This window comes from Meleagris gallopavo, chromosome 16 (assembly GCF_905368555.1).
Source record: "Meleagris gallopavo chromosome 16, MGAL_WU_HG_1.1, whole genome shotgun sequence".
NCBI lineage: Eukaryota > Metazoa > Chordata > Aves > Galliformes > Phasianidae > Meleagris > Meleagris gallopavo.
In genome coordinates, this window is record NC_139419.1 from 8,703,856 (window position 1) to 8,717,960 (window position 14,105).

A 14,105-nucleotide genomic window follows, 5' to 3' on the forward strand; every position below is an offset into this window, starting at 1 on the left:
TTGGGGCGAATGCTGCCTTTTGACTGCTCTTTTTATTTTCTTTTTCAATCCAAATATCTTCTGAATCTAATAAACACTAGAAGAAATGCTCAGACTTCTGAAGATGTGTTTCTTATTGATACTAATGAATCCTGCTGAGATTACTCACAGTCAGAATTCTGAAGGTAAGACTAGAAATCCTATGTCAGCAATGTATTCTGTGTGATGGAAAAAGCTGTGTTTAATAAGTAGATACAAAGTAGATTCAGTGCTGTTTAGTAAGTAGGAGACTATTCTCTGCTCTCTTGACCTCAGGGACTGTATCAGCAAAGAATTTAGACAAAATTACTTATTATTTAATAGCTTTTTATTTTCAGTTTTCTTCTGTAAGTTCATTTAATCAAAGCTGCAGAATATGTGTGACTGTAAATTTTAAGTGTGTATATAGCTGTGGTAGCTGCATGAGAAGCATTTTTGTACAGCAACTGAATGGTAAAATGTCAAATCAACTTTTAGTAACGTGATCATCTTTTACAGATTTGCCTCCGTTACTACACAAAGCTGCGGTTAGTATGTTTACTTGGTCTCTCTAATAACATTTATAATATAATCTAAAAATAACTGATCACACATTTTTATTTTTTGTCTTAAGGAGGAAGTAATGACTGGGAAATACCTAAATGGTAATGTGCAAAATTGTTCCTATTTATGTTGCTAAAAGGAATTAAAACTCAGTATCTCGCTGTAACTCTTTCTGTTCCATTTTTTACGTGTAGCTCTCCTCGATATACTTCATTTTCAGAGGTAATGTATTACTCTCACCATCTTGATTTTTCGGTATCATTGTGCACTTCACATCTGATCTGTTTCATTTCCACAAAAGCTGAAACATTATGAAATTGCTACATGATTACTTTGGTCTAGATCTACCATGAGGAATATTTTGTCCTAATGAGGAAAAAGCTGTTTTTTTCATGATAAAGCAAAAAGCAAGCATAGGATGAGGCTGAGAATCTGAATGCATGCTACAGTTTTCAAAAACCTTGTTAATTAACTTAGTTCATGTATTTCAGAATGGCTTCTTATTGGTGCAGTTCCAGTGTGCAGTCAGTTTCCAGTCCTGCTTCACCCTCCATCCCTCCCTCTTCCTCCAGCTCTTGGTGACTTTGTAATTATTGCCAATTTTGTCTAAATATGGAAGAGAGTAAAAGCCTCAATTCCACCCTGATATATTTTGATAAAATCTGGCTGGGTAAAGAAGAAACACTGACATTAATAACTCTGCTGGGGAAAAGGCAGTAAAAATTAGTCCCCATACTTACTTTGGATAAGCAGATAGGAAGAGGCATTGCGAGGAGCCACCACACAGCTCATCTCATGTCTGGTATCATGTCAGTAAATTTATATTATTAGGGAGGGGAAATGGATTTAGACAAAAAAACAAAAAAACAAAAAAACACTACTAATAGATTTCTCTTCTAACTATTCATTGCATTCAATATGTTGGCTGTTATTCTGGTTAAGCCAAAAAATACTTGTGTCATTTAGTTGTTACTGATACTGTTCGCTTCTCTTACTGTCTTGACTAAATCAGCTATTTTATATGCTATATTATTTTGCTGGCACTTTCAGTCCTGTTTTCTCTTGCAGTTCTAATGTATGGACAGCAGATATGGTTACAAAAGTCATGGCATATTTCCATGCGCAAGAGGTTAAGTTTACTCTTCACAGCCTACAGGTGTGTGTCATTTAAAATGCATCAAAATTTTTATTTAAAAAGGAATTAAAATAAGCTACTCAGTCTGTAGCCAAAGTTAGATTGTCAATAATAGAAGTAATTAATAGCTCTGCAGTGTGGCAGAGATGTAGGAAATATGAATACCTTTTTTTTTTTTTTTTTGCCCCTAAAGATTGCAACATTATGCAAGGATTAAACAATAAGGTGTTTTTGTATCTCTTCTGATGGTAAGCAAAAACTTGGAGTTTTCTGTTTGCTTCTGAATTGAGTATATGCACGTGCTTTTTCACCATAAAAGGCAGATTTCTTCAAGATTTTGACTGTGGCTGTAGTTTGCATTACTTCAGATGGAATGAGAGGCTCCAGAGCATCCTAAAAAAATGCTTTCATCTTATAAGGCTCCTCTGAGATATCTTTTTAAAATTGTCACTGGGGAAGTAACATAGAAAAAAGCTGGTTTCCTTTACCCTTTGATGATTGGTTAGGAGCCAAATCCAACAACCTCACCAACTGAAGTGGAGCTGTACCACTAACCCAAATCTAGAGTCCTCCCTGCATGCACTCTGAGAGCAGCAAACACGTGAGCCAAAGCTCACAGCCCTGCAGTTCCTCAAACCCCATTTTGCTGCCACACTCTTCCAAACCTGCATGAGAGTGACCCCGCTTCTTTCTGTTTGCTCTCGGTGTCTTTAGAATTCATTTGCACAGATGAGTTTTATTAACATTTTAAGGCTGTAATCAGCCCTGAACTCCTGGACAACAAAGACCTAACTGTGTTAATAGATGGTGGTGGCAATGCAAAGACAACAAAGCAGTGTCAACTCAAATTCCTAACCAATTCTGAAATAATTCTGGTGGGAATTAGAAGGGATTTTCTCCAGTCTAGTGCTAATGAACCTGATCGTGTTTTCTGTTGCTATGCTAGAATTCCCCTCGGAGTTTTAAAACAGGCATGAGGTTGTTAGCTGCTAATGCAGTTTGATGTGAGAAAGGGTAGTTTTGCTTTATGACCTGGTGCAGACTTCGCCTCCTGCCTAATTGCACATTTCCTTCTTTTTTTAAGTAATAATTGTATGCCCACAGTACCTGATGTTTGGAGCTCTTTGAAGAGTTTATTTGTGCAGCTCTGCCATGAAGCAGAAAAACATTAGTGTATTTGTTTTTATGAAGGGAAAAACAGAGGTATTTTTGTTACATGTCTCACTGAAGAGAACTTGCTCGTGATACCAGTCATAGGATTTAAAAGCTATTGTCTTCCAGCATTGTGTTTAGATTATTTTTGTTTCCATTTTGTTTTGATTGTAGTTATTCTAGTCACTGACAACATGGGCAGTACAGAAAGCTAAACACTTATTTCTCCTTATGTGGAGATTTTCAGGGAGTAAAAGATGCATCTAGTGGGATACCATGAATTTTATGTATATAATGCATATTTTTTTAATACTTCAGACATCCATACAGAGTTACTTGAAGAACCTTTTATACCAGCCCAGGCAGCTGCTGTCTGCATTTCAACAGCTTGATCAACAGCAGTTCCAGACTGCAATGAAGTATCTCTTCAACAGCGGAAAGGACTATCTTGTAAGTCTCTGCACGAGAAATAGAGCTGCTCTCAAAACTTAGATAAAAGGAAAAGGACCAGACTTGGTCTCTCACCATGCATGATTGCAGGAGCCCCTTTCTGTAGGTCGGTGTCTAAAGATCGGGTGTCAGCCCCAAGTCTGGATTTTCTGCCTACTCACTGGAGAAAGATGCATGTTCAGAGAATAGTTCTGTGGGGTGGGTAGGACCACTTGTTCTCTTTGAGTTTCTGTTTCTTCACATTGGCTAGAAAGAGGCAAGATGACTGAAGAAGGTGAAATTAATTATCCTGTTAAAGCCCCATACAAGCAAATAATTAGGCAATTTGGAGGGGAAGCAGCATGATGTTTTTTCTTGCCTTTGTGCTGTGTTATATGGGTGACCCACCTTATATGTTTCACTCAAATCCAGCGAGTGCCACTCAGTGGGGATGGCCTCCCCTGTTTGGGATGGTATCCTGGTGCATGACAGCACTTTGCATCCTCCCTGCGGGCTTCCAGATGTGCATCACTGCAGGGGTGCAGATTAACCTGGAACAAAGGCAGAGCATTTCCCCAGCCATGTGAGGTAACTGCCCAGGACAAACTCTGGACAATGCAGGGAGCACTTCTCAAGGAACAGCAGTGCAGCTTCTGTTGCTGAAGCACACCACATGGGTGTATAGCCTGTACTGGGAGGAGGAGCATTGACCATAAGTCCTGTCAATAAGCTGTGAATTTATTCTTCTCAAGTGATGGATGTAGTTCTTCTGAAATGGGTAATAATTACAGTAACAAATAACCAGGCCTGAGACTATCAGCTCTGACCTTGCTGTCCTAGGGACGTTGACATCTGAGAAGGAACAACCCAATGCTCTGTCCCCTGCCAGACTGGCTTTTACCTACACTTGTTTCTTTGATGTTGCCTGGTGTCTTGAAGGGGGTGTTTGTAATAACGGCTGACGAAATACTGCATGGGAAAAGATCCGTTCTAGAGTTGCCTACATACTAAATTACATAAGAAATAATACTCATTCTATTCCAGTACCTGTTCATTTTTCCAAGTAACTAACTCCTTCGTGAGAGTACGTGCTGTAACTTGAGCCATTTGGCTTTTTCTGTTTTTCATTTTGATTTTTATAAAGATTCAAGCTGGTCTGTAGCCAACACCAAACAGGAATTATCTGAAAAAACACAACCAGGCAGTGTTTTGCAGCTATTTTTCATGAGAATAGCACCATATTGTTTGTAGAGTGCTTTCTATGAGGCTTCAAAATGAACAGTTTATGGAATTAATCAAAAGACATTATTTTAACCCTGTGTTGTTTGCAGGAAATTGGAAATGTTATTCTTGATTGGGAAAAGACTCGGGAGAGAATTTTCCAAATTCCAGGAGTGAACAGAACCTTGTTTCTTATAACACTGGAGAAATGCTTTCTGGCTCTGAGGGCTATGGACTGTGTAGATATCCTAAGCCAGATTTTGCGAATGTCATCGGTGAATTATCTCCAATCTGATGTCATTGGGAGTCTCCCAAATGATCTGCAGGAAGATGCTTTCAGAAACTTGTGAGCCATTTATTTTCCAACCATCACAATCATCACAATTAGTACTATGTAGCATTTCTTCTGGATATGTAGACTTAGAAAAAGATTACTATTCTCACTAGTAGATTACTAGTCTCACTATTTTATCAGCTGTAGCTTTCCTCTTTTATCTTGCTGTTTCTAAAAACATTTGTCCATGTGTCTTTTGGGTGTTTTTTTCTTTGCTTACTCATTAATGAATTAATATGCCACTGTATCACTTAGATCAACTGTATTTAAGGACCTCTACGACAAAACCTCAGCAAATACACAGAAAGCTCTGTATGGCTGGATGAAGGAGATTCTACAAAAACCTTATAACAGAAGTGGTATGTTATGCACTGTTCTTGCTTATTATAAGAGAAAAACAGTCAACAAAAGACTTGTCTTTTGTATTGTGTTGTTTCTCATGTTTAACACAGGACTGTTATGAGTAGCTCTCTGCAGTGCCTTTGCTGTGGACTGCAATAAGCATAGAAGATTTGTTAATCACAGCAAATAGCTCCCCAAAGATGCTTGTTGTTCACCTCTTCTGCTCAGTGTACTCAAAGCCTCTGTTCTCAGATTCCTTCTCTAAGATTTAAATAGGATATGTACTGTTTACTTCTGAACTCCTGCTGAGACTAGAATAGACCTGTCTGAGAGCCTATTATTTAAAGAAAAAAGAGTCAGTCCAATTGTATGCATTTTCCTAGTCTATTTGCCTGACTAATATATGCCACACTGGGACAGTGCATGGGATGCTCCACGAGAGGGCTGTAATGCCAACATATCAAAGCCACGTCTGCGTCTCACAGAACATCCACTGTATATTCTTCCTGTTCCTCTGTAAGTGAAAGGCAAAATGCCCCCTCGTTTCAGTGTAGCAAAATCTGGCTCCTGGAACCACAACTACTCCAAAATATCTGCATAATGTGTAAAGTCATAGAGGGGAAAATCACCACTCTGCTGTGATGCGTTCTATCATGGGCAGGATTCACCTCATGGTGCTCAGCAATCCTGGGAAGATCCCACATCAGGCATCATGCCTGGAACAGTAGTGAGCCCTCAGTTAGTAAAAGATCACCCAGCTCAGGTGGGACTGGGAACTGCCATGCCTCTCTTCTGTCCTGTTGCTCTTTCACATGCAAAGCAGTGCAGGTATGGGGAAGATATGATATCATGCTGAGTAGTCAAGTTAGGACACTTTGGGAAAACACTGTCTTTCTAGCTCATATTACCATATTATTATATTATTACCATATTACTATATTATTATTATCATATTATGGTCTGTAAATACATTATTCTCAGGGATCCTGATTTCATTTAAAATACTTTTTGAGAATGTTACCAGATAAATGACATTTATTAAATGTTAGGCAGTATTTTGTATTTTTGCTAACCTTTTTCCATATGAGTATATGAATAATTATTCATTTCTGCATTATTGGTATTGCATATTACAGAAATAAATGGTATTATCAATAATAATATGTAAGATAATAAATGGTATTATCAATAATAATATGTAAGATACATCAAGAGTTAGAAAATATTATGCCTGCCTGATTTGAATACAAATAATATATTTGATTAGGAAAACCTAAGTTTAAAATGCTTCATACTTAATACTATAATTTTGCCAGTTCTGTCCTTTACCCATTTTGCTTCTACAACTATAAAAGATTGTCTTCATATGAGAAAATTTGAGACATTTGCAATACTATTTTAGTTTCATTAAAAAGTGAATGAGTTCTTAAAAATGTGGTGCTAAGAGCTAGCTAATGGAGGGAACTTGACTCTGTCTGCAAAGGATTTTTCTGATTTGCAGCTATTTTTTAATCGTTTACCAATAATAACATAGTGGGCATGATATTTTTGAAAAACAATGAGTTTCCAAACACTGTAGTAACTATCTATTTGTTGAAAGTAGATTTCAATGAATCAGCTTCATGGGTCAGTGCAGAAAACTTATGGATTTTAGGAAGATACATGGTCCATCTGCCTTTGGAAGAAATTCTGAAAATTAGTCTCAGTGAAGTAAGTAGAAGAGCTCATTGGACGTATCATTGTCAAATGATGTCATCTACAAAAGGTGTGAACAAAATGCAATCTTAAACGTGAAAGAGGAATTTATATTTTTTTAATTTCTTAAATATGACGTGAATTTAAATTCATTGTCAACCAATTATTCCTCTCTTATGTAATTGAGAAGGACTTATCAGTGATACGTAGTTATTTATCCGTATCAGGCTTCTGTGATTTGTATTGAAAGGACCAATAATAGAAGACCCTCAAATTATTTGACAGTCCAACAGTGTTACTTTCAAAAATACTGTATTATCCAAATCTTCTTTCTGTAAAGCATACATTGAGTCAATTAATTTATAGTGTCAAGCTTGTTTTATTGGATGCAGTCATTCCCTAATCCTGATGAACGACTTTGTTTGCACTGATCAGATAAAACTATTCATTAGCTACGACAATGCAACAAAGCAGTTGGACACAGTTTATGATATCACACCAGAGCTTGCACAAGCCTTCCTGGACAGAATAAACTCATCGGGATTTGATGTGAGAAACACTTCAACTGTCTACAGGCAAGACTGATGGTTTTTTTCTTGCTGTGTATGGGGAGAATGAATAGATAAGATGAGAACTGAGGAGAGCCTAAGCAATGAGTAGCTGATGAGATTGTTGATCTGGCATAGCTTTTTTCTTCCAGCAGGAAAATACAGGCTGAAATCCAGCCCTGGTTAGCAACAGTGGAGAACTGCTGCTTTATGAATTTTGGAGGTGTGCCTAATTAGCTGATGCTTCATCTCTGGCTCTGCAGTGCGGAGTTGTCAGCAGTAAGAGGACTACAGCAGTGTGTGTGGGACCCAATCGAAGCTCCGTCAAGCTGTATAGTACAGCAGCTAAACAAATTGGGGGAGCAGGACGCAAGCCCTGTTAGCTGTTTGAATTACAGAAAAGAGAAGTGTTTTGTGAAAATAACAGTATGGTTAGGACTTAAAGAAAAAATTTTAGCTCGTGTCAATCAGGGCTGCAGGAGGTGTCCAACTGATAACTTCAGCAGAGCGGTCACGAAGTGGAGAGATCAAAAGCCCATCCTGCTGTCTTCTTTACAGGTAGTCTTGCACAGCAGAGATGAGTTAAGGTTAGAAGTTTGTGACTTTATGTGTGCAAGCAAAAAACTGCACTTCTAGAGCTATCAAATCAGCACTGAACTGACTTTAACAAATATATATATATATATATATATATGTATATATATATATGCAGCTTGCTTTTATTCATAAATATGTAGTGAGCAAGAGCTACCTGCAGGAAAGTACTGTGTCCTACATTTACATTTACACTGTCATGTAAGTGGATGTATTTAGTCCTAAGGCACCACGGTCTGGAGTTATTTGTACTTTCCTCAGAGAATGCTTCAGAGTTTTAAACTAATGAAGAATGTGGCTGTGGAGCTTCTATCATTATTGCAATGTAACTCATTGACTTCTGTGAAGTACTGTTGATTGTTGGGGATGTAAGTGACAGAATTATGCCCGCACTCTAGATTTCAACGTTAAAAATCTTAAAAATGATTTTATCACTCATGAGAGGTGCCAGATTCTAATCAGTGAGAGAAATGCCATGCTCCATAGTCCTTAATATATTCCATTTTCACAACACACTTATTTTATATTATTCATTTTAACCACTCTGACTCTTTAAATGCATTTTTACTTTTAAGAAGTAGCATTATTCATTGCTGCTAATCCCAGAGGAGATGAAGAGCTCTTGGTGGTTATGGAATAATGCATCAGGAGGTAATTATTTGGTATAAAAGTGCAGTTATAGATGTTTCTTTGATTTGTGTGTTAGTTTGATGACGTCCCAAGAATTTAGATGGGCTGCTAAAGTGGTAGGTTGTTATATCATTATCATAAGCTGGTTGTTGCTGAGGGACTAAAGGAACTAAAAACAGAGGTTATGTACACAGCAGATTTTTACCATCTTTGTGACGGTGCTGCATGCCACACCCTTGCTGTGCTGGCACAACTGAGACGGTGAACCACAGTACTGTTCCTCCTAACCAGCACTGAATTCAGCCAAGGCCCTGTTGTAGGGATAAAGAACTGTGTTTGATGGGAAATGCAGCAGGCTTTGTTTAAGCCTGAGACTATAATGTAATGCTCTTGCTGCTGCTCCACCATATTAATGTTACAAGTAAAATCCAAGCAGGATTTGAAATAGAGTACAAAATATTTGCTAAACCTGGATAAGAACTCAGGAAGCCACTTCAAGACTTCCTAATAGCCCTCTATCCTTTTCCAGGCAGAGATAACTGCCAGTTCTGCCAAAGGCAGTAGAATCTGGTAGCTGAGAAAATCCAGGCATGGTCAAACGGAACTGTGAAACTTAAATTTTTTTTACAGCACAATCAATCTGAGTGGAGTTCAGATGAATATTGTATGTCCCTTATACCCAAATTTAAGGCCAGGTGGAGTTTTAGAATTGCTGATTTAAAGCATTAGTGACAAACAAATCACTCAAGTTTTGAGCACATAGGGTATACCATACTGTACTTCGCTTTCCTGAGAGTGACAGCTGTTATCTCAGAAGCCAGCTAATGTATTTCTTCCATATAGGCTAGGTTTGTTGGTTTGCTTTTATGATGACATGGAACAGATGGATGCCGCTGTGGCCCAGGCTTTACTTCATCAAATGATTAAATGCAATCAATTAAAAGGTTTCCAGGCCAAGGTTCAGAAGGTGGGTACTGTGCTCATACTTCCTCTTACTATGTTGTCAGGATTGGAAAAGGACTTTCTTCTTGAATTCAGAAAGATAAGAGTGAAAGATTACTGGGATCTAAGAAATAATGAAATAGTTCTTGAGTGTACAATGCAAAATATAAAAACTTTTTATTTTTCCTCACCGTATTCATTCTTTTCTTGTTCTGTTTCTTCCATATTTCTTTGACAGTTGTCATTCTACTTTGGGATTTTAATGAAGTGTATGGTCACTAATTGCTTGCCAGTGTCTATTCCAAAAACTCCAGTTGAAGTTTTGGGTGGTAATTGGAAATTGGTTCTTGGCAGATTTGTTTCCCATCTGTTTATTTTTTGTTTGTTTGCTTTAGCTTAAATCTCAACTCCTGAATATTGCCGTGCAGAACCAGACATTGAATGATACCCTTGGATCGCTGTCAGATGCTGTGGTTGGGCTGACTTCAGGCCAGCTGGAATCTTTGTCACCTGAAGCAGTGCATAATGCTATTGCGACACTAAACCAAGTCTCTGGGTGGGCAAAAAGCCAAGTTATGATTTTATCCAGTAAATACCTCTCTTATGGAAAGGTACCTCTGATACAGCCTTCTTATCTTCTGTTTTTGAAAGCGGAGTGGCTTTTTCCTCCCAGTAACTGTAGATCTTGAAAAGTTTAGGGCTGGTATGAGACTTCTAGAACTGTTAGTGGTATGAAAAATTTGTTTAAATAAATCAAAGAAAAACATTCCTGAAGTAATATAATACTCTGGTAATTGGAAGAATGCATACTTGCAATTGGCAATTGTATATGTTATTTCGTTTGTATCACTGCTCCACACAGTAGAATTTGCACGATCCCAATCTAGATATTCTAATATACTGTAATGAGCCAGGGTCCTCTCTAAGGTTTCCAAAAAAAGGAACCTCAGGGAACAAATGGGACAGTTTCCCCAGAACTATCTTGTCTGAATTGAAAGATGTCTGCAGCAAGTGCACCTCTAGGCAAGAAAAAGTAATAAGTACTCAAAAAAAAAATCGTTTTGGTTTAGTAATGTTTGATGTTAAATAAGTATTTTATGCACAATCCAGAAGACTTTGTTTGCTCTGTTATCTCTGCAGGTTTTATCATTTTATAATGTTAGCCAAATGGGTGCACTGGTGACTGGTATTAGCACTGAGTCATTCTACAGAATGAACCCAAAAGAGCTTTCTCAGGTCATTCGAGGCACAACATCCCAGTACTCATCAGACTTATCTCCTGCACAACAGCAGGGGATCCTCAGGAAGGTAATTACAAACTGCAGTGTGTAGCAGATTTGCTCTGCACAAAAGCACAATAACCAGATATGTGGAGTGTGATTTAAAATGTTACTGAGAATATGTTACTTGGAATAAGCTCAATGGTTAATATTTCTAGTGTTTTGTTGGTTTTTTTTTTTTTTAGTACTAAGTGTGTTTTGAAGGCTCTCCCTAGATTACTTCCAAGGCTTTTTTAATCCTGACATGTTTTTCTTTTATACTCTCTTATTACACGGAATAGAAAGACAAATCCTGTAAATCTAAGCATCAGTTCTGAAATGTCACGTATTTGTCTCTCACACTTTTTAGATAGCTTCATCTACAGATTTTTCTTCACTGGTCACAGATATACAAGGAGCTTTCTTTAGAGAAATATCTCTTTCTGATTTATGGAAGGAGAATGGATATAATTCTTCAATGATGAAAGAAAAAGAGCTAAGAAGCAGCCAGGTAAAAAGAAAAAAACAATAACAATAAATTTTCCATTCCACTGCAATTTAGTATGATGGGAGAACAGGAAAAGTGTTCTAATACATATGTGTTGAAAAGACAGAGGCAGAAGAAAGGAACTGCCCCAAACATGTTTTCATGTAAGCAGCCAGCAGTCACTTAGAGCCAAGGCAGGTTTCTGAGACAATGTTGTGAAAAGGAAAGTGTTAATGTGCACAGTTTAAACATCTTCAAGATTCTGACGCATTAAGTTTCTTTCCAGTACTGTGTACTAGATGCTTGCATACACAGCCAGTCTTTGGCTCTGCCCAGATATAGAAGGTTAGACCACATGAACTCCAGAGCTCTCTTCAAACCTTCATTATTCCATGGCCACGTGCCAGGAATGTGTTTAACATCATCCCACAGTGCCGGTCACTGATGCGAAGAGTAGGTTCATCAGGGGGTACCAGGCCTTGTGGTTGACCATTCTGGACACCGGAAAGGTCTTTAGAGTACCTGATAGCATTAAACATACAGAAACCTTGCAGTTGTGGTTATATCTTTAAGCTGTATTGCTGAAGTTTTACTTTAAATGTGGTGGCTTTTATTTCAGGCCTTGTATCTGTATGAGTTACTGTCTAAGAAAAGTTCTTCTGTTGACCTCCTAAGGTATTGATAATACTCTAATTCTGTTACCAGAGCAACTTTAAGGTAAACTTCATGTGGCTATTTTGTACTATTTTATGTTTGTTTATTTATTTATTTTTAAGTTTTGATAGCCTTTAGATTACAAGAAAAGAGAGGTAAACTCTTGCTCACGGGGAGTCTCCATGCTTGGAGATGTGCAAAACCCAGTGAGGCCACAGGCAACTGGCTGTAGCTGACCTGCACTGAGCTCAGGGTTTGGACCAGGCAATCTCTGGAGCTCATCATGAAACTAAAGCTTTGGTTGTGGGGAGTAAGGACTATATTCTGCTAAAAATACTGAAAAGATTGAACTTTGCTTTCCCTATCAGTACAGGACAGCTTGTGAAAGGAGTGACTTGTCAGCTGATTGAAAGTATGGGCACGGACTCTTTTTTAAACCATTTCAAAGTCTTCAAAAATAATCTTCATCTCCTTTCCCCATATCAGGTAAAACCAGAAAAAGACTTTGTGTGCATAAGTGTACTCAATATCCAAACTGCAAGTAAACTGGAACTTGATCTTTTGTCAGATTTTTTTCCAAATCTTGTACATGTGAAATTGTCTGTTAACATATTTCATTTAGATCCTGTATGCGTTAATTTGTTCTTTATCATACTTCATTTTGGCAATTTCATTTGCCACTTAAGAATTGCAAGAAGTTTTTACAGTCATTCCAACTTGCTAATGTAGAAGTAATCTTTTTGGAAAAATATAAATAGCTTTTTGAAAAATACTAGCACTCTCATATGCCCAAAGATAAAATGTTTCATCTCTGATTTCTGCAGAAAGTAAACTCTAAACTTCTGAAGATAACACATACAGTTTTCTATATGCTAATTTACAAGCTATATTTCCATTTTTCCTCAAAAATAACAAATGCTTAAGATCCTAATTTTTGTTGCTTTTAGGTTAATTGTTTGGCTTGGAAGTTTTGGAAAGTCTCCAATGCATCTATTCCTCCCTTCTTCTTCTTGGTGCTTCCGTAAGTTGCATCTTACTGTATCTTAAGTTACCACATCTGTAGCAGTACGTTTTGAGCTGTTCTTCTGAGCACTTTTTTTATAAACTACAATTTATAATTTTTGAAGTTCAGACTCATCTCTGAGATTTTCTGTCTCCACAGATGTTATGGGTGTGGATATTGGCATCTGACGGTCAGGTTTGCATTCTAAGACCATTCTAATTCTTTTGCAGGATTGAATACCTGGAGTACATTTCAGGCCCTCTGTGTGTCCCTTTCATTGAAAGCCTTGGGAAGACTGAGATGGACCTCTTGAGTCCAAGCTTTCACAAAAAAGAAACTGTGCTGCAGAAAGTGCAGGAATGCCTGGTAGGCACGGTTAGGTGGGTCAGTGGTGGAGGGGGAGCTGCACAGAACCTGCTGAAAATTCCAAACTCAGTGAGAGTGGCTGATTAGTTTTCTCTTTTGTTATTGTCATATGACTTTGTGGCTCAGACAGTGGCTCTCCTGCTCTGTATTGGTGTAGTGAAACTGTGGCTGATGGCCCTGGCAGACCAATAGGCAGTAACACAGCATGGCAATTTCTTCACCATCACAAGCAGCAGCAATTTAAGACTGTAGCATCACTTAAAGAAACTCTGAAAATCTTCATGTTTCAACAAAGATGCTTTTCTTGCTTAGGACGAACTGTGCTTATTCCTTTGTACAGGGTTCCAAATCAGGTTTGCTGCCTAGAAATACTGGGAAAAAATGCACATTTAACTTAAATATTTTAAAGAACTATTTTAAAATAATTCATTGGAAATACCAGTAGAGCTGAATCCTAAGACTCAGTTATTGTCTTTGTTTAAAGTACAGCAAACAACGTGTGGTTTTCTGGATTGTACTTATCTATAGGCAGTGATACGCAGTTTTACCAAACTCCTTATTTATTCCTAACAGAAGCCTGGTGTCTGTAAGAGTTCAAAGATCCCTGTTATGCCAGAGCTACCCAGAGTTGCTTTCAAAACAGCTCAGCAGTGAGGATTTGTTATAGATCGACATAGAGAGTTCATGTATTTTTCATGTAGATCAAAATAATGCCTCTGTCTGTAATTTGTTCTCCTGGAGAAGAGAAGGCTC

The 14,105-nt window shown here is 37.8% G+C and overlaps 1 protein-coding gene across 1 annotated transcript in view; it reads left to right on the plus strand.

Moving 5' to 3' along the window:
• The window catches only part of OTOA (otoancorin), a 39,374-nt gene that overhangs the window by 4,210 nt on the left and 21,059 nt on the right, over window positions 1-14,105 (plus strand). Inside the window, exons 2-19 of the mRNA XM_085237620.1 lie at window positions 81-164; window positions 517-545; window positions 632-662; window positions 756-783; window positions 1,630-1,717; window positions 3,167-3,298; window positions 4,609-4,844; window positions 5,088-5,191; window positions 6,778-6,884; window positions 7,305-7,444; window positions 9,485-9,608; window positions 9,979-10,194; window positions 10,724-10,891; window positions 11,213-11,353; window positions 11,949-12,004; window positions 12,352-12,469; window positions 12,931-13,004; window positions 13,217-13,352. Of these exons, the coding sequence (XP_085093746.1) occupies window positions 86-164; window positions 517-545; window positions 632-662; window positions 756-783; window positions 1,630-1,717; window positions 3,167-3,298; window positions 4,609-4,844; window positions 5,088-5,191; window positions 6,778-6,884; window positions 7,305-7,444; window positions 9,485-9,608; window positions 9,979-10,194; window positions 10,724-10,891; window positions 11,213-11,353; window positions 11,949-12,004; window positions 12,352-12,469; window positions 12,931-13,004; window positions 13,217-13,352 (2,007 nt within the window). The 5' untranslated portion in view covers window positions 81-85. The remainder of the gene's footprint in view (window positions 1-80; window positions 165-516; window positions 546-631; window positions 663-755; window positions 784-1,629; window positions 1,718-3,166; window positions 3,299-4,608; window positions 4,845-5,087; window positions 5,192-6,777; window positions 6,885-7,304; window positions 7,445-9,484; window positions 9,609-9,978; window positions 10,195-10,723; window positions 10,892-11,212; window positions 11,354-11,948; window positions 12,005-12,351; window positions 12,470-12,930; window positions 13,005-13,216; window positions 13,353-14,105) is intronic.